Source organism: Mugil cephalus, chromosome 14 (assembly GCF_022458985.1).
Source record: "Mugil cephalus isolate CIBA_MC_2020 chromosome 14, CIBA_Mcephalus_1.1, whole genome shotgun sequence".
Classification (NCBI taxonomy): Eukaryota; Metazoa; Chordata; class Actinopteri; order Mugiliformes; family Mugilidae; genus Mugil; species Mugil cephalus.
In genome coordinates, this window is record NC_061783.1 from 12,408,343 (window position 1) to 12,432,590 (window position 24,248).

At 44.9% G+C, this 24,248-nt stretch overlaps 2 protein-coding genes across 5 annotated transcripts; both read right to left on the reverse strand.

Annotated features, from left to right (window-relative positions):
• Positions 1-1,279: 1,279 nt before the first annotated feature.
• Positions 1,280-4,103, reverse strand: snrpd1 (small nuclear ribonucleoprotein D1 polypeptide). The gene is made up of 4 exons (XM_047604187.1): positions 3,949-4,103; positions 3,268-3,344; positions 2,783-2,974; positions 1,280-1,523 (listed from the first exon to the last, which is right to left on the reverse strand). Exons 1-4 carry the CDS (start codon positions 3,960-3,962, stop codon positions 1,447-1,449), a joined length of 360 nt encoding a protein of 119 aa, XP_047460143.1. The 5' UTR covers positions 3,963-4,103; the 3' UTR covers positions 1,280-1,446.
• Positions 4,104-4,837: 734 nt separating this feature from the next.
• LOC125019965 (ankyrin repeat and IBR domain-containing protein 1-like) lies at positions 4,838-24,088 on the reverse strand. 4 transcript variants are annotated; one of them, XM_047605130.1, is made up of 21 exons: positions 23,838-24,088; positions 19,911-20,242; positions 16,291-16,462; positions 16,032-16,163; positions 15,457-15,648; positions 14,651-14,768; positions 14,272-14,492; positions 13,670-13,758; positions 13,434-13,578; positions 13,194-13,354; positions 12,650-12,738; positions 11,468-11,598; positions 11,218-11,352; positions 11,003-11,089; positions 10,827-10,893; positions 10,440-10,585; positions 9,881-10,059; positions 9,704-9,755; positions 9,454-9,510; positions 9,191-9,314; positions 4,838-8,955 (listed from the first exon to the last, which is right to left on the reverse strand). In XM_047605130.1, the coding sequence occupies exons 2-21, from the start codon at positions 20,096-20,098 to the stop codon at positions 7,475-7,477; spliced, it is 3,966 nt and encodes a 1,321-aa protein (XP_047461086.1). In that variant the 5' UTR covers positions 20,099-20,242; positions 23,838-24,088; the 3' UTR covers positions 4,838-7,474. The 4 variants fall into 4 exon arrangements, with proteins under 4 accessions (XP_047461086.1, XP_047461085.1, XP_047461089.1 ...); XM_047605129.1 differs by having other exon boundaries at positions 4,838-8,958; XM_047605133.1 differs by lacking the exon at positions 9,454-9,510.
• Between the last annotated feature and the right edge of the window lie 160 nt (positions 24,089-24,248).

The following is a 24,248-nucleotide window of genomic DNA, read 5'->3' on the forward strand; positions in this document are numbered from 1 at the left end:
CCTACTTTTGTAATTCCTATAATATTCAGGGTTTTGCTCATTTGCTATAGATCAGACATTTGACCACCAATGTCACAAAACTGCCTCTGCTGAGACGTACTATATCACGGTCCAGTGACTCACGGCCTCCTGACAAACTTAGAATATCCCAAAATAGCAATACTTTCACTGTAATGTTTGTGGGACAAAATGAAGGCTGTGTCCTTATTCTTCTTTACTGACACTGTCATAGATGAGTTACAGTGTCTATAAACAGCATCACCCTATTGGATGTTTTCCAAGGTTATTGTAAATGGTCAATATGATTTGGCTTTTTGACAAGAATTTAAGACAGAAATAGTTTTCTGTCAAAATGAAAACTGCTTTCAACAAAGTAATGTCCATAAATCAAAGTAGATATGTAAATATTTGATAGCATATGTAAGTATTCATCCACTTTAAACTGACTCACTGCCTTGCTTGTTGTAATATAATTTTCTTATATATTTTTTGATATTTTTTATGTTCTATTCTTTTTTTAGTCCACCCACTCTTCACTGAAAAGTGAGGTGTTGTCAAAAATGTGAAATTATATTGACCGGGATTTCATTTGCTAAAGCAATAAAAGTGGTTAACATTCAAGGGGCAAGTGCTTTTTATAGGCAGTATATTTCAGTTTTATGATTCAGACCCTCAACACCTACTCACATAAAGCCAACTCATATGTGTCAGTCTAACAACCCTGAGAGCTGCACACACTGCGACAACCCATTTTATTCAATGGATTCAGAGTGGACCTCTTGGAGCCGATGGTCCACACATGGACTTAATTTAGCAAAGAGAGAAGTTATTTTTTATTAAGTATCAAACATTATTAACAGCTCAACAACAAACAGAACTGTGTTTGACAGAAAACTGTATCAACAAATGGAGTAAAACGTTTCAATGTGAGCATCGTAATGGTTGGAGGGACAAATTTTAGGATTATTGATGGGATTCAGGTCATTCAAAACAAGTACCTACACACTATTCAGGACCAGCTCCAGTAATTTTTAAAGAATTGTTTTTAATGTTCTTGTCAAAAAATAATCTTGGATATTTACTCATTAAAATAAACGATAACGTTAAAACTGGAAGGGTTAAGAATTATTGCCCTTATTCAGATTTTGTTATGGGCAACAAATAATTTAAATCCAGTTTGGTAAATCTCACCAGAACTTGGGAACACATTTTTTCTTTTCATGAAAACAAACTTTATTCAAACTGAACGTTGCAATAAAGAACAGTCAGAACGTCTATCTTCTCATCAAGGAGAATTTTAATGTACAAAATAAGGGAAATAAAGAATAACAAAAAGCACGCAGAAATTCACAAATCGTTTTCTCTGAAAAAAGAAAAACAAAAAGGAAAAAATCCTGTACAAACAGTGGGGTGGTGAGAAGTGAATGTGTGTGGCTGGCTTTGTGATCATCTCCTTGGGCCACCCCGTCCTCGTCCCCTTCCTCTGCCGCGCCCTCGGCCTCTGCCTCGTCCCCGTCCAGCCACTGAGACGACAAAGTCAGCACGTTAGTCAAACAATCAAACAGGAAAAAATACATTAAGAAAAACAGAAGAAGGCTGATGCAAGACCAGAGACATTATTTTGCTGCTAGAAATAACCGAGTCCTCATTCAAGTGATTGTGATCTGTTGCTTCCTGACTCATTTAGAGAAAACTGACCATGTTTGTCTTTCAGTCTGGTACAATCAGACTAAATTACTGGCAAATAAATGAATGGTTTACTAACTTCAGACTTTTCCCCAATCAATTAATTTGTTTGTGCTAGTTCACATAATCTTTTCTTGCAAACCACAGGCCTTAACTTTAGTGTGAGGCCAGCCAAACCCAACATGTCCAATTAAAAGCTGCTCAGAACTAAATCTGTAAGCCAGGCTGCAGCACCAGTGTTACCGAAACAATAATCTTACAGCTAGTCAGCATCAGTGGGATTATAAACAAGACAAATAATTTGTGTCGAGTGTTTGGTTGAAGCCAGGCAGAGACGTCTGTACTAATTACAGCCTGCACTCGTCTCATGGTCAACATTTATCCATCAAGTTCAACGCTACACCATTTAGGATGTATTCATGATTGTTACCAGTATTAGTTGTTTGAAGTGATTTGGGATCAACTAGTCACCTGCTATAAGTCCTGTCTATACACAGTCACCTGCCAATTCATTAGGTACAGGTAGAGAAAATAATTTCAGTCTAATACAAGAGTCATACATCAAATCTGCCTCTCTGATGACTGTCTGAAAGGCAGAAACTCAACTGGATGATCATTTTGGAGAACGTAGTTTGTGGCGCCGTTAAACTGGATTGAATGAAAGGCTTTAGTGTTTCTGTTATTTAGCTTAACCCACTAACTAAATGCTGATTGATAGATGCATATGTCTGTACACAGTACAGTTCAATATTTTTTTTATAAGAATACTGCCTCAGATCTCTTGAGATCTGAACCTTAAACTGTAGAGCACCAGAGGGACACACTTTCCTACACTCAAGCAACACTCCATGCATTGTTTTTTGACAGTTGAATATTATTTTGTAACAACTAAGCTACTATGACCACGCAATTTCTCTTGTAGATCACTAAAGTCTGTCTAAGTCCAAAATGAAACCAGTTGATTCAGTGATTTTAAATAAAAGCTGAATACCATAACATTCATGAAGATGAGATCTAGTTCATTCATTTTCTACTCGTGTACATGACGAACAGGCAAGCGAGTGAATAACTCTGATAATATTGTGACAATCCTCACCTGCTTCTCTCTTCTTGGACTTGATCTTTGGCTCGATGTCGACCAGCAAGGTGTCCAGCGGGAGGCTGTCTGGCAGGATAAAGTAGCGAATATTGTTGCCACGGATACTCAGCGACTCCAGCTGAGTGGGCTCCCTGTTCTTCAGAGTCATTTTCACCGCCTTCAGGTGGGTGTTCATGCTCACATCAACACCTACAAAAACCAAAGCAAAGGGGGGTGAAATACTAAAACTACGGCAACTGTAGCCTAAATACTACAACAAATTCAACTGAGAGATTTTAAAAGGTAGCAACATTAACATGAAGCCAAATTATTGCCATCTCACTGAGCAGTAATGCATCAGTGTCCTGAATGCTTGCTTTAAAACTGTGGGTTTAAAGTCAATAAGTACAATAAATAATTAAAATAATAACAGCAGCATAGTAACAGACAGAGGAATTCAAACACACTCCAAACTCTGCAACAGTGATCCAGGAGGCTCTTACCTGTGATGGTGCCATGGACCTGGGTGCCATTCTTCAGTTCAATGGTCACCGTCTCATGGCTGAGCTTCATCAAAAATCTGTGGGCATCGTTGAAAAGGATTTTTAATGCAAGACCTTCACGTTTCTGCACGAATATATTCACCTCATACAACAAGAGTCCAGTAACTAGTTAGCTCCTTAGCAACTGTTAGCTACTAGCTAGAACCAAAACAAAGGCATCTTTACAGAGCTGAACAGTGGACACTCTCGCAATTTAACTGCCTAAATAATGATTTATGGTTGCAAACATTTCTGACAACATGTGCTGCTAAATATTCTTTGTTTAATTTGTATAGAGCAGTTCAAGAGGCAGGGCCTACTACTACTACTACTACTACTAAATACTGGCGTTTAACTAGCTTCACCTTAATTAACGCATACTTTTTTAAATCAGCCTTAACGTAAAAAACACCGTCTGCAACGTTTAGTTAATAATACAGTTAATTAAATACTAACTGAACTAAAGACTACATACAGGTGAGCATATATAGGCTATATCAGAGGCTGGAGGCCGAACATCCTCCATTCATTCAACCAGCGCCTCCCGCCACTTTACATCTAACTCCATCCGCCTGCAACGACTTTGTTTCATCGTCTGATATTTACGCGTCCGTTAAATGGTGACTTTGCGCTGCTGCCTACCTGACTAGTTTCATGGTGGTGACGGACTGTAGAGACAAATCCTCCACCAAAGAGAAAAATTACAGCGATCAAGTGAAAACACACAGGCCGCTGTTGTAAGAGATACGTTGTGGTCGCGGAGTTGTGACGTCGATAACTGTGCGACGACAGAGCAGAAACCGAGCAACGCTCCGAGTGACAACACTACCTCCTACTGGCGGAAGCAGCTTTTACAGCATAAACTCTTATCGCTAAAATAACAAGTTTAATTTTATTGAGAATAATATGAGCAGACAAATACGATAGGGACACAATAAATATATGAGTTACAAATTAATATTTTAAAAGGACAGCGTCTGTTGTGAATGAGTACCATCTTTGTGTATGGATATACCACCCTTTTGAGGGCCAAGAAGTCCTGCCTGGTGCAGATGTAGAAGTTCCTGAGTACCTTGAGAGGGAGCTTTAAGCTTCCGAGGCATCTGAGGAGGTGGAGATGCTGTGTGGCCTTCTTCACCATGGTGTTTCTCTGAGGAGTCCATGACAGACTCTGTGAGATGGTCACTCCCTGAGATCTGAAAGTGTCAGAGCCACTGATGATGAGTGGGATGGGAGTCCATGCTCAGTTCTTTTGTTTTGCTAACGTTCAGGAGGAGGCAGGCATAAAACAAACTTTTAAATATTGACACTTATCTATGTCTCGTGTAACACATGTGGTCTAGTATCATGTGTTCTTGTTTGACTCATGTTTAAACTGCAGATATGGATGCACGTGCTTCTCTCTTCCCCATTTCCTTTCCTTCTCCTCTACAGGACCAGCTTTGGGTTCTGCAAAGCGTCGAGGCAGACTGTAATTGATGTTCACGCAGTTAATAAGATAATCAGAATTGAAACAAAGCCAACTGCAACACACTTTCAGTTCATTTTATTGAGAGTAAACTTTGCACTGACACTTTCATTTATAGATTTGGCCGCACATCAAACCTTTCTTTAGACCAGCAGGGAATGTATCAAGTATAATCTATGAGAGTGCAATTTCTTTTCTTTTTTTTTTTCCATTCTGAAGTTGTTGGTTGAGGGAGCATTAAATTATAAACATTATGTGTGGAGTACAAAATGGCCCGGACCCTTCAAATTCTAAATAAGGAAAAGAAATATAACGAAGCCACCATTCCCCCACAGCTCCCCTAACACCCCTGGATTAATGCAACACATGAGCAGCATGCATGTGCAAAAATAAAGACCGGGGTGCATTCACTGTCACACCGTGTATCACCACATTCCCTGGGGGAACAAAGTCTAAAAAGTTTTTGGGGGTGACACCAGCTGCCCTAGCGTCTCCAGTTACAACCTGCTCAGCACCGTCACTTCAATGATCAGTAAGGAGAAGGCGTCGCGTCACTTCAGGCCTCACACTTCAAATAAAACTCTTCCAGATGGAGACATTTCAGCTGAACTTCTTCACGTGTCTGGCATGCGATGAAAGTAGGATTAAAACACATTGTCATCATCTCAGAGCACCAAATCAAATCTCAACACAGCAGGCAGTGTTTGATTCCCTTGTAAACATCATAGTTGGACAATAAAGTTTTTAAGACCGAGGCCTGGACGACAACCCAGGAGCTCAGGAATTCAAGGGCCGTGAGAAATCAAAGGTCGACAGCGCTCACGTGAATCGCTCGCTAATTGAAGGCCAAAAACACGGGCAGCCGAAAGTGATATAAACCACAAAGACAAATCATACCGGTGAACTTCAGTGTATTCGAGTGCCGTTTTCTCCGTCGTTCCTTTAGCGTGGTTAAAAATTTATGATACTAATAAATACAAACAAATAAACACGATCAAAACAAAAAAGGCACACGGACCAAGCGACGCTGGTCTGGATCGGAAGAAATCTCCAATAATAAGGGGTAAATTACAGCTGAAACCCAACCCGTCGATTACAGCACACTGTACCCGCTACCAGCAGTGGAATACATGATAGTAATGATAAACGCTGCAGGTATGAAAAGTTGAATCCGTTTTCTTTTACAGGATAGTTCGACCTCGGCTCCCAGTCCATGCGCAAAACTCTTAATGTCACAGTGTCTTTATGTTCAGCCCTCACCTCATGTTAGCAGAGACTGAATAAATAGATGAAATAGATCCTCGTTTTAACACCATGTTGTCTTTTTTTCTAGTAAGTTCTGCTACAATGTGTTTTAGATGATGACAAAAGTGATTTCATTAGCTACGTTTGATGAAAAATCCATTTGACTCATACACACGCTGCAGCATGATGTCACATTTACAGTGACGGATCATATTTTACTTATTTATTTTACCATTAATAGAAATGATTTCACCCATTTAACTGTGAAAAACCTAGTGATTATTACTATGCTTTTAATACACCCAACATTATTTTGAATAGTGTTCAGCTTAAAGTGCATTTTCTCTCTTTTCCATTAATTTACTTACAGTTTGACAAGATTATTTGAACACACAATTTATTCAGTCTGTTCTGATTTACCTTCTCTATAATGTATTCCCTCATTTAACAGTTGGTTTCATTTCAGTGAAATTTGGTGCCAGAATTAGAAGTAAGGCAATTTGTGTTAAGAGTTTTGCGCACGGAAGCAAATACTGAGCCAAAGTGACAGTAAAACACTGCTCTACAGATGATTGATGACGGCTCTGATCCAGTCAGAGAAGATCAGAAATGCGTAGCAGGGCGGTGTAGTGGGCAGCGACAGACATTACCCTCTACACTCCACAAGGTTTAAAGGTACCGCTCTGATCTTCCCGTGTAGAGGAACAAAACTATTTCTCTGAAGAAACAATTCAGCATGCAGCAGCCTGGTGGAATGTCCTTCGTTTCAGCTTTCCCCAGGAAAAGATCGGTCGTGTGTTGGCACTAAAAAACACAGGCACAGTGTGCACGAAGGTCCAAAAATCTGAATCAGGCCCTCTGATTGTACAGCACGCTAAACAGGCTCCAAGGTTACAGCTATCGTCGTATTTGGCTCCTGGAGCTCTGAACAGGCTCGTGGTTGGGTCATTGTGTTAATCAAGTGTTGCTTCATGAGGCTAGTTTGGACTTCAGCATGGTCAGCACCGAAACTTCACCCTGAACAAACTGACAGGACAAATACAAGAGGCGGGGGGAATAAATAAAATAAGGAAACATGTAGCATTTTATGTGTCATGAGTATCAGTAGCTTTCCGTCGATCGCGCTCCGATTTAAACACTCTTTTGTTTCGAAGTCCAACTCGTCTGTTTTTAGAGCAGACAAAAAGCACTTAAATAATATGAAACTGCGTGTGACATCATCTTTACTGGACAAAGTCCGCAGAGCTTTATGTCCTCTCTAGATACAGTATAATACATACAGTAAACACTCAAAACCTCAAAGACGTACATCTTTAACAGAGGCATCGCCGCTATACTCTCCTTTAGTGCTTCTCTCTCGTCTCCCTACTCTTTGATTTCCTTTCCTAGTTCTACTCTCTCTCTCTCCTTCCTGTACTTGGCTCAAATTTCTCTCTCTACATTGTTCTGTCGCTGTCACACCAGGTGTTCCTGCTCCTCCCACTCCTCAGGTGACCGGGCCTCCTCTAACTGGAGGACGAGGTCGGAGTCTCTCTGTGTGGCCGGGGCAGTGTGTGCGGGGCTTTCGTTTCGGGAGTGTGAGCGCGGGTGCGTGTGCGCTTCGTCCAGCGACAGGTCAGCCACACACCCTGCGTCCACACACCCCTCCTCCCCAGCGGCCCTGTTTTCTAGCTCCAGAGTGCTGGGCCTCGCCACCTCCGCCACCGCGGCACCTGGCGGGGCGCTCGTCGACCCCCCGTCCACTTCCGGCTCGCCCTCCAGGGGCTGCTGCCAGGTCGGGGCGGGGGTCACGTCCCTGGAGGTCTGGCTCTCAGTCTCGGTCTCGGTGTGCGTGTCGGGGGAGGAGTCGGTTTCCGTGGTGGGCGGGGAGGGGATGAGGGCGAGGCTCTGGGGGTTGTTCTGGGGGTTGATGTTGTTGTTGAACCAGGCCATGATGTTGTCCAGCAGCTGAGCGCTGGCCGTGGGGTCCAGAGCCTCCAGACTCTGAGGGTCGCTGGGGGTGAAAGGTCCCCCCGGAGGGATCACCGGCGAAAGCAGCAGCTCCGGCTCGAGCTCTGGAGACGGGAGGCACAATTGGGCGGGAGGCTGAGGGTCGGACTTCGAGGGGCGTTCGAGAGCGTAGGTAGAAGGGCGTTCTGTAGTGTAAGAGCTACTGTGTTCTGGGCAGGGGTTGTAAGAGTCGTCGGGTTTCGGGGCGCCGTCGTACGTGGCTGTTTGTTCCCGGTTGTACGAACCAGGATGGACGGGGTTTTGAGTGCGTTCTAGTGCGCAGGAGGCGCTGTGTTCAGCCTCAGCTAAATACGCACTGGGGTGGCAGTAAGTCTGCTCTTTACTGTCGTAGCGAGAATCTGTGACGGTGATATGATCGAGCACGTACGGGGCGCTCAGTGCGTTCTGGTCTTGTCTATGGCTGCAGTCGCTGTAAGCAGGTTCAGTGGTGTAGGGGGCCGTGTGGTTGTATGTGTGGTGCGAGCAGAGCTGCTCCTGTGTGTGTGTGTCCAGGTCGTACGGAGTGGTTATGTTCCCCAGTTTCATAAGGCTGTCTCCCAGCTCCAGCAGCTCTGCACTGAGGGAGGGAGGTGGGGGAGGGAGGGGGAAGGAGTTAGATATGGATGGCTGGGAGGTGGAGTCTGTCCTGTTAGGGGGGCGGGGAGGGTCCAGGAGAGAAGCGGGGAAGGACGAGCCCCTGGCCCCCGGGGGACCCTCGTTGCTGAGGGAGTGCAAAGCGACATCGCCCAGGTCTCCTGCGGGACCCAGCCTCCTCTCCTGTCCTCTGTCCACCTCCATCCTCCCCTCCATCCCTCTCTCCAGGACTCCCTCCAGGCCTCGCTCTCGGCGGGACTCCTGGAGCGACAGCTGGATGGCCAGAAGGATGTTGGGGTCGTCTTCATCCAGCGAGCCCAGCGCTCTCCTGCGACCCTCGGGCCTCTCCGGGCCTTCTGAAACACAGAGTGTCACGTTAAAGCTTTGATCTCAGGGATCAATGCAAAATTTATGAATGGAGGAAAGGATTAGGATTCTAAAGTTTGTGCAGACACACTGCTGTAAACACCTGTATGCTGTATACGTTGCACACATGAGTGAAAAACCTTTATGTCTTTTGGATAGTCCTGTTTCCACTATAAGGCATCGTATGAGGATATTACACTCTACAATAGAAGCTTGCCAGACCTGTGTTGTCACTCCTCCTGCTGGTCTCTGGTGTGTTGCTGCTGCTTCTAAGGCTGTGCAGACTCAGCATGTCTGCTCTGCGTCGGGGTCTGTGTCTGCGGCGGTACTGGATGTCAGCATAATCCTGCAAAAAAAAGGCATTCAGGTTAGGTTATTACAAAAAAAGACACTAAGAAGCTATTTTGTATCGAGCAAGTTCACAATCTTGGGCAGAACTCAGCTCATGCATTTGCAAATTATGCCAAGAAACTATGGTGCATTACCTGCGACTGTCTCTCTCTTTGGTCTCCGGCTCCCAGAACGGAGTGACGACTTCCCATCTTAACACACATAAGCAAACTATGTCAGCCGCCACCACAGTCATGCATTAAGGTGACCTCACACTGTACAGATGTAGGCCACCGAGCGTAGCTTTAGGAAGATGCACAGAACAGCTAGAGTAAAAGCTGAGCACAACAAAAATGAGTTAGTGTTTCAGTGTATTGTGTGACAAAAAGGAGTTCCTTCGTTTACCTCAGGGGAGGCAAAGCCAAGGTACTCCCAGTCCCACGATCCTCCGGGGTAACTGAAACAAACAGTGGCACCCTTGAATCAGATAACTCACAGACTAAACAACATTAGGTTTCTGTGTAATCTGTAGCCACGTATTTATGCCCTGTGCAGCGTGTGTGTGTCTGGGTTTCGGCTTACTTCCTGCGTGGAGGCTCAGGTGAGTCGTTGGGAGCGACACCGCGGGCCACGGACGCCAGGAACTCCTGCCTCTTCTGCTGCACCAGACGAGCGGCGCTGATTATCTTGTGGCACGGCGTGCGCAGGTACGGCCGGTTGACCTTCTGGGCCAGATCCTCCACTACCATCTCCAGGTCGGTCTGGAAAAAGAAAGACACGATGGTAAATTCCAGCTGCTCGCGTAGATTTTTAAAAAAGGGGATTCACACCTCCCGTTCAGCTAAGACTGTAGATGAAAAATAAAGAAGTTGAGAATATTCTTCAAAATCATTCATATTGATCATAAGAGCACGATGATGACTTTCTTTACACCTTGCTCTGGCGTCTAGCGTCACCACAAGCAGAAATAAACGAATGGGCAAATAATTCACTGATAAGACTTTGGGTTTAGTTTCGGTTCATTAAACCCTTCAGTTTATCCCTGAAGGGTTTAATGAACCCAGCAAGTTGAGGGAATCACTAGAGGGGCTTTAAAGTTGCTAGTCTTGTTCTTGCAGAGGACACATATGTATTAGATTACCTGCATGAGCTCAAATATCTCTTTCTGGGTGCTGCCTTGCTGCAGGAAGAAGCCGTATGGATAAGAGCACTTCAGCACGCGCCGCGTCTTCAGCAGCTCACACACGCCGTCCTCAATGAAGTGCGTGTCCGGAGGAGTGCCTTCGCCTGCAGCCGAATCGATACACAGATTCAAATTCGCGTCACAGCGCAGCTTAGGATTAATGCATTATGACCAAAACAAGGCAAAGTTTGAGGCTTGAGACTGAAAGACAGGATCTATTCGTGTCTTGGCAATTCCAGCAAATGCACTGTTCTTGAAAATGACTTGCAGCTGACGAGCAGTTCACTCAGACTCCATTTGGATTCAGCTCCTTTCAACAGGGGGAGACCAGGGCAAGGCACTTACGACTAATGAAGGCTCTGCTCAGCTGCTCCATCTTTTCTTTAGCCGTTTTTAGCAGCTTCTGCTCCAACTAACACACAGCAAACACAAAGGAGATGTTTAACATGTTTGCAATGATCATCACATCGCAATGTAGCTTTTGAGCCAATCTTTGCATTGTTTTACGGCAGACGTGTTACCTTGTAGCTGTGTTCGTGGTTCTTGAAGCGAGTGTAATAGTGCATGAAACGATCCAGCTCCTGAAAACTCTTGTGCTTCTTTTCTGCCTGTAACAAATTGAAACTATTTCAGTCCAGTGTCTCTGTGGGCGAGGACGTTACAAATGCTGTAGGGAATTTGAACATGTGCTTGAATTTTACGACAGGCGATGTATAAATGTAGTAAATATTTATACCTCTACAGTCATCTCCTTGGACTGCTCCTCTAGCTGCTGGATGACCTCATAGCGAGTGCAGCGGTAGTAGCCTCCTGTTGAAGAGCTGTGCTTCTTCCACTCCTCCAGACAGATCCAACAGAAGTCATACTTACACTAAAGAACGGGAGAAACGGTTCGCTATACAGCTAGCGATGAACATTCTTGCATTTTAACATTATCTTTACAGAAGATGGGACACAGCAGACAGAGAGGTTGTCGGTGTGTATACCTTGGCACACTGCATGTGGTTGCAGCCCTCATTCTTCTGAATGGGCGACTTGCAGTTGGCACAGGGTTTGGAGTTGGTCAACAGCCACAGGCAGTTAGCAGCATCCTCATAGGCCTCGCTCACACCTGCCACTGTGGAAAGCACACACACACATTAGTAATGTCTGTACTGTTTAACACCTGGCCTGCAGGTGCACACCAGCACACACATTTGGCAAATATCAACGACCTCAACAGCTGCCAGTATGTTGTAAAATATATAGCAAGACATCCTAGTAGGACGTCCTGGTGGCGTCAGTTAAGAGTTCTTTGACGAGTTTAAAACTTTATCACTATTTATCCATATTGGTATGCAATAGACAAAAGAGACAATCATTCTCTGTCTCTGGGGCTAAGTTTCAAGATCTGGAAACGGTGACGCCTGCATCTGGGAAAACATTTAGCAAAACATTGTCTGACCAAGATGGATATATTTTTTATGCTGAGGAGACATAAGGAAGCAGTCCTGTGGGGACAGGCAGAGGCTGCAGCTGCATTAGCCTTGCCAGCGTATGAAGTTGGCGGGGACCATCCAGAATTTGAACTGCTCTGAGCAAAAGGGGACCAGCGGTGTGTGTTAAAATTTGTCTTTAACACCAACACAAGAATGAATCTGCCATAAACTGTGTGGACTGTTGTTTAACACTGAGATCAGTCCCTGTGAGAACTCATGTGTGTCTCTTACAATGCAAGAAAGTCTGACTCACCACTTTGACAGAGTTTAGTGGGATGTTCTTCAAATCCCAAAGATAAACTTGATGTTAAACTTTGCACTATTTACATGGCTTCATTTTACTTAAATGTAGGGATTTTCAGTTTTTGTTAGGCTGGTTTGTCTTTGAGACATCTTTTCTTTTTGTTCACAGAGCAGGTCAACACACCTTCACGAGCTGGGCAGGTTGCTCTTACACATCACAAAGCCATAATAGTTTTGCTGAAAAGAAAGATTTTTGTCAAGAAAACAAGGGCGGAGAAATTTATTGCTTCAGTTGCCCTATAATTACCATCAACACTGATGCCATACACATAAGTAAGTGGCTAATTTTTCTTTTAACTATCTTATTGAGGTGCCAGCTCACTGAGCTGCGGCGAAAATGATCCCTGGTAACACCAAATAAAAACAAACAAAACAGGACTGGCTTACACTCCTCAGGCTTCATCTCTGTGACTTTCTGAAGCCAGTTCCTCCACATCTGACAATCACATGGCTCATGGGCCTCGCCAAGGCACTCCCTGCACACAGGGAGGGCAATAAGCAGAGATCTGAGTATAATAAAATAAAATGCACTGAAACTAAATCAGAATGACAATCGGAAATCTTTCCAAGAACTGGAAAGTGCAGAAACAGGCACAGAATGCAAACTCACACCAAGAAGGAAGTAGAAGTTAAATAAATAATAAGATAAATATGACAAAAACTGAACAGATTAGAAAGGTCTTTGTGGGCATGAACAAAGAAAACAGGTATTGCCACTTTCCCAATATAGAATATAATAGGGGCATTATTCACACAGTTGCTGTCTTCCAGTATTGTGTGCATCTGAAATAAAAGAAGGGTATAGTGTGCAGCTTAAACGTTAAACTGGATGGTACTTGGGGCAGATTTCTGTCAGGAACAATGTTAATAAAACATGAAGAGATAAACGTGTGAGGTGAATAGTCTACAGAATCCCAAATCTTGACATTACCAGCAGAAGAGGTGACCCTTGCCACAATCAACAGCCGGCGAGGGCAGCAGTGGGAAGCTGTGTGGATCACTGTCCCCGGGGCCCGGCCGAGTGAGTCTCACCGCTCGCTCGCAACGAGCTGCAGGACACCAACGTATGGCCGGGTTGTTCTCCACAAATGCCTGTTACAGGGGAGGAGACACATGTTAGACGGGGAATGGAAAGATAAATCTATCAATCTACCACAAACGTGATCTCTACCTTGATGTCAAACTGTAGATATCGCTGGTCCATCTCTCTGGAAACCACACTCTCTATCACATGCACCGGCACCAGCTGGTAGCACTCATACGCCGGACAGAAGATATTGTGAGCGTCACCCTCCTGAATCTTTACATTGAGGAACCTGAGAAACACACATATGCACAGAGGGATGACTGAAACAGATCCGCTTCAACACACACAGTAACTTTTGCACACAAAGTTCTGGCCCTTACCCTTCCCAACACGCTCTGCAGAACTCGTGGCCACAGGACATGTCCACTGGATCCTCAAAGACTGAGATAGAGCAGAGACATATTCCACACTGCAGGGAGACAAAATAGATAAAAAAAAACACATGATTCACACCTACAATGTAATTTCCATTATTATACACATGGGAGGGACAGAATAACAGCAATATATATATTAAAAAGTATCTGCAAAACCTGTTAAGGGTTTTCTGAGACTGTGCTAATGAGTGTTAAGTATGTTTTGTGAATACACATTATTTTACCATGGTAATTTTATGCAACTCTGCAAAGGACAATGGAAAACCTAGAAAACCTGAGCTGCTACCGCACCATCATCAACATCAACGGACTAGCAACTAATCCTTATTCACAAGTACAAAGAAGAGAAAAGAGCAGAAAGAAGAAGTATTGCTACAAAGTTGCCCCCTTGCTCTAATAAGATTAGACATTAACCTAACACCATCAGACAAATCAATTCAATCCGTCTGCTAGAGTGAACAGGACGTGTGCCGTTTACTTCACAGTGCTTCCAACTTCCCTTTTTTAAACTCAAAGATCTGAGTATTTGTTCTCCCACTCCTCACCGTGGCCAGGCCTTCCTCTCCAGGTGTGAGGCAGCTGTCGGTGGGGGAAGTGAGGGTAAGTGTAAGGGGTGAGCGTGGCGTCCTAGGAGTGCGCGGGGAGGGGAGCGTGTCCCAGGCGTTGTAGCCGCTGGGTGGCGGGGTGGGCATGGTGACGCCGGAGCGTTGGCAGCAGCCCTCAGCATCAGACATCCAGGCTTCCAGTAGCTTTTCTCTGTCCCAGTCTGAGAGAAGTGATTAACAGTAATTAAGAGGTCATAGACAAATTACTTATGTAACTGTCCCTAAATACCGTCGTCATAACGACAGAAGTGTGACGGTCAGCAAAGGTCGTGAATGAATCTTCTCCAGTAGTAGTAGTAGTAGTAGTAGAAACACACACCGTGTGCTCGAAGCAGGGCCTCAGCAGTGAAAAGGGGAGCTTGCAGCATGTCAGCCGTCTCCACAATCAACATGTCCTTCAGTCTGCGCAGATCCTGAAGCTTCAGTCCCTCATAAGGCTACGAGGATAGAGACAGGGACATTTTGAGATGTTGAAAGAAATAAAATGAAAGAGAAAGAACAGAAGAGAAAGTGGAAGGTGATACTGGGCATGACATCTGGAGACAGGAAGAAAGCTGTATTCAACAAAAGCAGGAAAAGTACGAGATTGAGATATGTTTGAGGAAGTGAAAAAGATAATGCGAGGACTGGGATGTGGGGCAGTGAGGGTGGAGGGCGGTTTGAGTGGTGGGAAAGAGATTAAGCATTAGCATGAATTTGGCTGCAGGAAGGAAGATCAAACTGCTATCAGCTGGCAGCTGCTGCACGTCTGTGTTGGTGCCCTCTGCTTGAACAGGATCCTGAGAAACATGTGAGGTGAGTGAATGCTTTTTCTCGCATTATTCTTCTTCTAAGAAACACTGCAAGATGTGATCTGCAAAAAGAGAATATGAACACAGGCAATTTTCATGACGAAATATGAGTAAAGATGTGGAAGTCCCTACGGCAAGGTGATACCATATCACCAAGAAATACCTAAAAGGCCAAAAACTAAATCATTACAAATACATTTACAGGAAAGGACATTTGGGTGGCAAAGGACATTTGCTGTGTAGTGAAGGTTTCAAAGACGCAACGGTGACTTATGAAGCTTAAAAATAACTCAAGCCAGCAGGGAACCCCCAGATCTCGTAGCCGCGCTCTCACCTCCTTGTATTGCAGCAGGTTGGTTTCGCCATGTGCGTCTGTGTTTGACTGCAGAGCTGAGGAGGAGGAGAAAACCATCTGTGACTCCAGGCTGAGGGCCAGCTCGGTGTGGTGGTGCCGCTCGGCATGGTCACATGGCGTCAACTTGTCCTCGTCCTCCACAAAAAGGTCCGCCTCACTCTGGATCAGCAGCTAGAGAGGAAAACGGGAGTGAGAGGAGATATATTGTTAGCGGAGGAGGAAGAAAACCGAGAGACTTGAAACAAAAGACAACAAGAGAGGCGAGAGGGGAAGGGGAGCAGACAAAGACGCAGGGGAAAGGGATCAAATTCAACAGGAGTCAAGTTAGTTTTGTGAAACGGAGAAAGATTAATGTGAAGAGAAACGGTAAGAAAACAGGAAACAAAGAAGGGAAGAGAAACGACTTCTATCTTAAAAGGTTAATATGGGTTATTTTTCTCTTCTAAGGGTTTACTGACTGTAAAATCTAATCCAATTAAACAAAATATGCATCAGCTATGCGGAAAATGTAGCTCATTCTAATACGAGCATGGGTTTGACAGACGCTGTCTCACCTCCACGCAGCTCTTCATGCCTGCAGCGGCAGCGTAGTGCAGGCAGGTGCTGTGGTGGTTGTCGGTGGCGTTAACGTTGGCCTTCTCATACTGGCCTCCTTCCAGCCTGGCCCCGGTCCAGCTCAGGATCATCTGGCAGCAGAGGGACACACAAACAAAGACACGTGCAACTTTACTTGTGCTTAAACTTTACTTAAAAGCAGTGACTTCCAACGATAAACCTTCTTCACACCGGTATCAACTACATTTGCCCCCGTACCTGCAGACAGTCGGCGCGGCGCTGCTCGTCCCTCTGGGGTCGCGCCAGTCGGGGCGACAGCGCTCCCTCGGGCAGCAGCAGGATCTGTGGGCCTTGGCACAGCACGTGGAGGCATGTCTCATTGTGCACATTACGCTTGTTGGGGTTCCCCTCTTTGCTGAACAGGAAGGACCTATACAATGCAGGGAAAAATAGAAACAGAAGGAACAGGGACAAAATGAGCACATTAGGAGTTCAGCCTTTAGATGGGAAAAAAGGTTTAAGACAGACAGTCAAAGGAAAAGCGGAGAAGAAATGTGAAGCAATCTTAAGAGAGAAGAAGGACATGAGTGGAGATGACAAAAGGATAAATTATGGTGGAGAAATGGCCAGTAAAATGATTGTCGGTGGGTAGGAACAACAGTGGAGGGAAGCAAAGCAAGATGGCAAAATATTGACTATTCCTGTTTAACATCTCTGAGATAATGGACATGCTGGCTGACGGGTGTGTACACACACACACACACACACACGCAGACAGCGGTTGATGGATGTGGGAGTTGCACTGAGAGCCAGACCATGGTTGCGGTTCTGTTTAGTAAATAGTTTTTCTCTGTTGTTTGTCTGTCATAACCTCCATTTCCTGATTAACTTTCCACTCTGTTATTTGGCTCCGCAAGTTCTGTTTTTTTCCATCGTTCTAAAAACCAACGAATCGTTTTACACCCTGCTATGGCGTGTGTACGGAAAAGCTTAAATTAGAAGTCTTTCATGATCAGAATAGCTGCACATATTGAATTACATTCTCTGCAAAATAAAAAAAAAAAAAAAAACAAGATCCACAGGATTCACAATGGTTCAGACACTCTGATATTTCTGGGATGCAGCGGTGCCACTATTGCATTAGAGTTTTCTTAGTGTACAGCCCTTCAGTCAGATTCTTCCACTTTTGAACCTCTTATCCCGTCCGCCACAAACCCCTGCAGCTTCGCTCTAATGATAGTGCGCTGCCAATTCACCCGCACAGCAATAATCATTAATTATTCCCCCTTGACTCCAACCCAATACCCCCCCCACACGTCTACACACATATGTGGACAAAGCCCTATGGTCAGGATGAATGACCCTAATATCAGTTTACTAGAAACAACAGTCCGGGGGACGTTGTGAAAGCTGTTAATACGACTCAGATTCTGCGTTAGTTTGTCATGTGAGACCATAAGAACACAGCCCACAGACACTGAATGCCAAAAAAAAAAAAAAAAAAAGAAGTTCAAGCTTGTTATTTACATATCGCTAAGACTGTCTGCTCAGTTGTTGTGGAGGAAGGGCTCCACTTCCTGAGCTACACCCATTTTTCCAGGAATAGGTCTACTTGTGATTTTATAGTTTGCACATCTCATGGGATTACGAGTCAATTAAATCCACAGAGACTACTGGAAGTGAGATACACCCATACAATAATTATAAAAGAAAAAAAAAATCAAACCCAACCAGCTTCTACGAGCCAACTCTCCCGTCACCGTCTATCTATCTGCTCACCAATGTCCAAGTGAAGTGCTGGAACAAAGAAGCATTTCCTGTGATGCTTATCGGGAGCAGAGCGCTGCCTTCAGCACGCCTTCCTACTAACCCATTATAAGTTAGTAGGAAGGAACACAAATAGCACACCATTTGATTCACTGAGCTATATTCTCAGACACATTAAGCAGTTGTGGAGTCACAGTTTTCCCTCCTCAAAACACACGGGCCCGTGTGCGCACATGCACATGCACAGATAATTGACTGGCCTTTTCAAACGGCTTCCTCTGACCCCCCCTACCCCCTGTAATCATGGAAAGAAAGGGTAAGAGAGAGGAAGAGTGCGAGGAGGAGGAGATGAGGACAGCTATTGAGTCACAGTCACTGAATCAGCTGTCCCGGTCATGGCCGGCAGCCTGATTATCTCTGCAGGAGGTAAAAAAAGACACTCCATATGTTTTCTAGTTTAACCCTTTTCTTTTATGTCGCGTTAGACTACGACGCTCTAATTTATGGTTCTTGTCTGCATGTGTTGCGGCTGCGTGCACCTGTTTCCAGCGAGCGTGCGGGCACTAAACCTGCCCCTAACACTCCTAACAATAACCATGCAGTGAATTCAAATCTGTTAATACTCTTAAAGAAGCATCGCAGTGATTTAGCACAGCGCTTTCATTAAACAGGGGGACTCATAGGAAAGCTATTAAAAAGAATCAATAAAGTAGAGGCAGGAATATATTTCATAAGATGTCCACTGGAAGAGGCAGACCCCCAAAAAACGCTGCATCCTACGATTCCCAAAATGCAAATACGACCTTTCATTAGGCCAAAATGGTTTCTGAGCTCCCACGTTAGAAGGACACACTTTCTTCGTGAATGTTTGAAATCTAACGTCCAATCTGATTAGAAAGCTCCCTTCAAAAACCACACAAAAATATTATACAACTGTTTTCAAGGCTTCGGCAAGACTCTCGCAGCTGCTTATTCAACTAAGCGGGAGACACGAAAGACGTATTCGGTTTAGTCACTTATATAAAAGTACCAATACCGCAATGCAACAACAAGTAAAAATGCCTGAATGAAAGGGTATCAGGACAAAAATGTAGGTGAAGTATTAACATAGTAAAATGACCGGTCTGGTCCCTGTGACCGATGTATGATTATATGTGACACCATTAGACCGTTAATGCCTAAGCCTCTGTGTTATCAGCATGTTGGTGGAGTTACTGCTGCAGGTAGAGCTAGTTTGATCTAGCAAAAAAAAACACAAAAAGTTCTGATACATCTGTTCTAAGTTTTTTGATTTTTGTCTTGATGTGAGAAGTTTGAAGGCGGGTTAATCACTATTTATTTTTGAGAGCTGTAAACAACTCATAGACATTTTTAATGATAATGATAGTTGCTGACCAGCCTATATCAATTACACTCACTGACTGCAGCAGCTATCGTTTGCTGGTCAATGTGCTAGACAAGGTGCTTAAGAACAGCTGAAAATACAAAGAGTATCCCAAGATGTTGACCTGGACTCCTAACTCCACGGATCGATGGCCTCACTTCTAACATCCCATGTCCAGTCCCTGATAAGTCACAACAAACACACACAATATCAGGCCAGTGGTTTAAATGTTTTGGCTAACCGGTGCATTTCCCTCTGAAATGTACTTGAACATCCTCATGTCAAGTACCTTAAATCATACTCAAATACTGTACAGAAGTAAATATACTTAGTTCATGTCCCCCGCTAGTCAGGAGGCGCATATTGCTGTTATATATCCTATAAAGTAAGTGCTGTTAAGGGATACGTCTGCATCTGACTGCCACTGTTCCTCATGGCTAATGCACTTTCCCTGCGCCCTGTAACATCATTTACATAATGCAACAGTATATGCAGCAGGCCTCTTTGGACCCCTGTACACTAAGTTGCCTTGCTTGACTTAAAATGCAATTATGAAAACGGTGATTCTCGGAAATGTTTTTAATCCAGACATACTCCTAATTGTTATTCAGTCTAATATGACTCACTGACTTTGTAACTGTTTGACTGAATTACAAACCGCAGCCTGAAAAGAAACAGTTCGGATTCGGTCAAATTCTGACACGGACCATAAAACACGAAGCGTTACCTGAGCAGACGTGTCATTGCATGGCGGCAGACATAGTGCAGGGCTGTGTTGTGCTGGTACTGCTCTCCATATGATGCGTTGGGGTCCAGGCCGTCCCTGAACTGGGGGTTGCCCTCGTACAGCTGCCAGGCCAGGGCCTCGTCGCCGCTCACGAGGGCCTTGCGGAACTTGGTGGCCGTGTTTCCCATTGCTTCGCGCTCGCCGAGGGCCACCTGAAGGGAACTGCAGCAGATGCCCGTCTATCCACCGGCCCGGCCTGCGCCTCTCTCTTCCTCCTCCCCCGCTCACCACAGGTCACGACTTAGAGCAACATGGTTCGGCGTTTTCCTTCCCTGGAAATAGGAGAGGGGAGATTAATCGGAGGAAAATGTTTGTGGAAAGAGGGCCGTGAGTTAAGGAAACAATCAAGTGGAAACGAAGGCTGGCGATGGTAAGAAAAATTTTTTTTTTTTTTTTTTTTTTAAAAAGACAAAAGATGGAGGGAGGAAAACGGAGAGGGAAACTTAATCAATCACTCCTTACATCGATCAGTTGATGTGCTGCAGCTTGGACATTATCTAACTGGAAATAGAGGGACAGAAAAAAGAAGCTAGAAAGACAAAGATAATTATAAAGAGGGCAGGCCAGAGGGGAAGGTTAATGATACCCAAACCATCGATTTGCTAGTCAGTAGATGAACGGCATGGTCAATATTACCACAGCAGACCACTGTGAGGCCAGTTGGGTCACGCTCGTGAGAAATCTGCATCCATTACAATGTTTACATACTTTTCAGCACCAGAGAGCCTGAGAGTGTGTCGAACCATGTGACGCTAACTGGGCCAAAACTAGTTTTACTTTGCCTCTCAGGCACTAACCCAAAGAATCGCAGGAATTACAGCTATGTCTGCTCCAGCAGAGTTTGCACTGCCATTGTAGACCCACGAGTTATCAACATCTTTTCATTTTCTTGCCATCCCATCCAATTTTAAATGCATTTTATTGGCAAGAGGAGCATTTTTAATATCACAAGCGATATAAGAGCAATAACAGCAGTGTGGAGAAATAGAACCAATATGGGAGACAAACAAACAATCTTTCTTGTCACATACTGTACATAATCACTATCTTTATCACTCTGTTGTGGTTCATTTCCTTCCTTGTCATCCCCGTCTCTCCTTCTGTCCCTCCGTTACTCGCAAACACACGACATTACATCCTGTAATGAGTACACAGACCTGTGTGTGTGTGTGTGTGTGTGTGTGTGTGTGTGTGTGTTGGGCTGTTAAGGGTATCATTACAGTCTTCATTCTATGGCCATCTGTCTGACCGTCACAAAGAACCTCTTTGAGGCCGGCTACAGTTGGCCGCTGGCTGGCCGGGCTCTGGAACATTTGAATAAAGTGGCTGGCTGCCTCCCCTCTTCTTCTTCTTCTGCCTCCCCTCTTCTATTCAGTGACAGACAGGGAAAATACACACTAACAGACGGAGACATAAGGGCTGCCCAGAAGCTGCTGCTACCGCTGGCGAATAATAAGCAACATTTTGTAAGCTCTTCTCTTGTGATGCATGCAGTGGCCCAGTCTGTTTGTAGATATCTGGAAGCAGTGTGATGGTGGTGGTGGTGGTGGTGGTGGTGATGGTGGGGGGGTTGCTATCGTTAATAGGTCAGTCTGTCTGCTTGGCTCTCTGTTTAGTGCACACTGGTTTACTTCCAGTTCACTTCACTTCTCTACGAATCTCCGCCAGTCTGTCTCTGTCTCTAATACTAAATAAGGACAGGAAGTCTGGACACGAAGGAACTCTGGAATTCCAGAGATCACCAGTCCTGCTGTTTGGCAGCAACAGCGCAATTACTCGCTATAAGGAAAAGCGTACACGTCATCCGGTGGTCGGGGTGGAGCCGAGACCTCGGAAGCGTTTTGCCGCTTGTTAATTCGCCACTCATCCTGTTAGTCTTAGCTTCCAGCCAGGACACAGGGATATTAATGAAGTTACACTCATACCAGAGGGGAACTCAGCGCAGGCCTCCAGTGCATATGGCAATCCCTATTTTAGGCAGCTTAATGACTCATGAGCTAAAGAATCCCAAACACATGAACGAAGTCTGATGATTCCCGTTAGCAGGAACTCAGGTCACGCAACTCCTACTTCTCAAAAACACAGTCAGCAAAACACATGTTTAGACAAAGGGGTGTTTTAAAAAGCAACACTGGAAATAACACCCATCAGCCACAACATTAAAACCACCACCCAGTGAAGTGTATAAGACTTCTGGGAAACCTGGGTCCTGGCATTTATGTGGACTTTAGTTACTTTGACACAAGCTACCACCTGAGCATAGTTACAGACCAAGCGCGCCTCCATGACAACAGCAAGCGTGCACCCTGGTGCCGTTTTCTCGCCAGCCAAGTGACACATACACCCAGTTATGCATATGACACAAAATAAAACATCGTTATCAGATCAGTCCAATTTCTTCCATTGCTCCATGGTCCAGTTCTGAAACTCAAATGCCCATTTTAGGAGCTATCGACATCGGACAGAGGTCAGCTCGGGAGCCTTAATTGGTCTGCGGCTACATCGACCCATATGCAACAAACTGTGATGCACTGTGTGTCCCCACACCTTTCTATCAGAATGAGCATTAACTTTTTTCTGCAATTTAAGCAACAGTAGCCTGTTGGATCGTACAATCCTTTGCTCCCCACTCGCGTCAGTGAGTCGTGTCGTCAGTTCGTTTTTGATAGATACTGACCGCCGCAGGCCCGAACCACCTCTGAACAATCAAGGGCCGCAGTTTTGGGGATGTCGGCGGTCTAGCCATAAACCACTGGCCCTTGTTAAAGTCGCTCAACTCCTTCAACTCGCTTTTTGCTGCTTCTAATGTCGACTGTGAGATCAAAATGTTGATTTGCAGCCTAATATACTGACACTGACTGTCAGCTGCCATGATGATGAAATAATCAGTGTTAAACACTTGACCAGTCGAGACGTAATGGTTTATCGGTGTATGGTGACAATTTGGGTGCTACATTTATATGGGTTTTTATAGCCTAATTGATAGTCAGTGAATTCAGGTAGATTAGAACAGCAAATGATAATTACCTTGATTAGAAATAAATCTAAGCTAATGTTTGGTCAATAAAATGCCAGACAAATTAAATGTGTGCATCACAGTTTCATACGATGCCCAGTTTAGAGGGACATAAAACAGAAAACAAACATGAGCGGACTGGAAGATGTTACCTGTAATCATACTATTGGTGGAAAATATTTGATCCAGTTCTACTAATCTATTAAGTACAGTCACGCCATGGCTTCAGGATTTCTGTTACAATGTCCTCATAATAATATAATAACAACCACAAGAGTGTCTTTGCACTTAACAAAACTTGCTGTGCGCTGTTACACCTCACAGAGAGCAACGTATGGGTCAGGATGGTGCAGCACGACAAAGTCTGGAGCTCAAAACACACATAAAACTTACATGAGTTGAAGGCAGGAGACGCGTACTGACAGAGCTCGGTAGCAACCTGAATTAGCCACAGGCCACCGTATTATGAGCTAAATAACCAGGTCAGACCTCATGTGTTTGTGTGGTCGGTTATATCCCCGAAGTGTGTCAGCATGAAATGGAGCACAAAACAAACCGACTCTTCTGTGCATGTTGTTTCGGTCCATGCGGCCCCTCGGTTAAAGCTCCTTTGTTCAGGAGCCTGTGTGAATTACTAACCCCACTAGGAAGCCGCTGGTATGTGTCGGTAGGTAAAAGGAGAACAGCTTCGTCGGTGAGAGCGTTTTTTTTTTTTCCGGGTTGTAGCAGTGTGCCGTTGGGAAACCGTTAACAACGTTAACAACAGCCGTTACCAGAGCTAGCCTCTCCTCCGGTTAGCGCGTTAGCTCCAACTACTACCGACAGCGGCAAATCTCCGCCGCTATACTTACACGGTCGTCTCACTTCGTCACTTGTCGTTCACTGGGAAACTTGAGGACATCGAGGGCCATTATCTCGAGACTGTCATTCGCAACCCCGGCTGCCGTTCCGCTGGACCATCCTCTCCCTCTGCCACCGGACGGACCCGGTGGTGATGATAATGATGCTGACACCGGAGGGGCGAGACTGACTGACTGACTGGGCTGGTGGGTGGGTGGGTTTTTGCCTCCGTGTGTTGTTGTTGCTGCCAAAGAGGGACGTGCATTGCGCATGCTCCGCAGCATCATCTGTCACACAGAAGGCTCTCACCTGATTGGTCGGCTCCGTCTGTCCCCGCTGATTGGTCGGTTGCGTGTGTCCCCGCTGATTGGCTCAACACGTCTGCGGCTCAACGACAAATAAACTATCTTTAAATTAAATTT

Bases quoted from the DNA above. Each gene is read 5' to 3' on its own strand.
- LOC125019965 (XM_047605129.1), bottom strand. From the start codon at position 20,098: ATGGGAAACACGGCCACCAAGTTCCGCAAGGCCCTCGTGAGCGGCGAC. The intron at 14,769-15,456 runs GTGAGAGCGCGG...CTATCCTCGTAG, and splicing joins ACCTGCTGCAATACAAGGAG to CCTTATGAGGGACTGAAGCT. The intron at 9,315-9,453 runs GTAATGCACCAT...TTTTTTTTGCAG, and splicing joins AAAGAGAGAGACAGTCGCAG to GATTATGCTGACATCCAGTA.
- snrpd1 (XM_047604187.1), bottom strand. The intron at 2,975-3,267 runs GTAAGAGCCTCC...TGGTTTTTGTAG, and splicing joins GGTCCATGGCACCATCACAG to GTGTTGATGTGAGCATGAAC. The intron at 1,524-2,782 runs GTGAGGATTGTC...TTGTCGTCTCAG, and splicing joins GTCCAAGAAGAGAGAAGCAG to TGGCTGGACGGGGACGAGGC.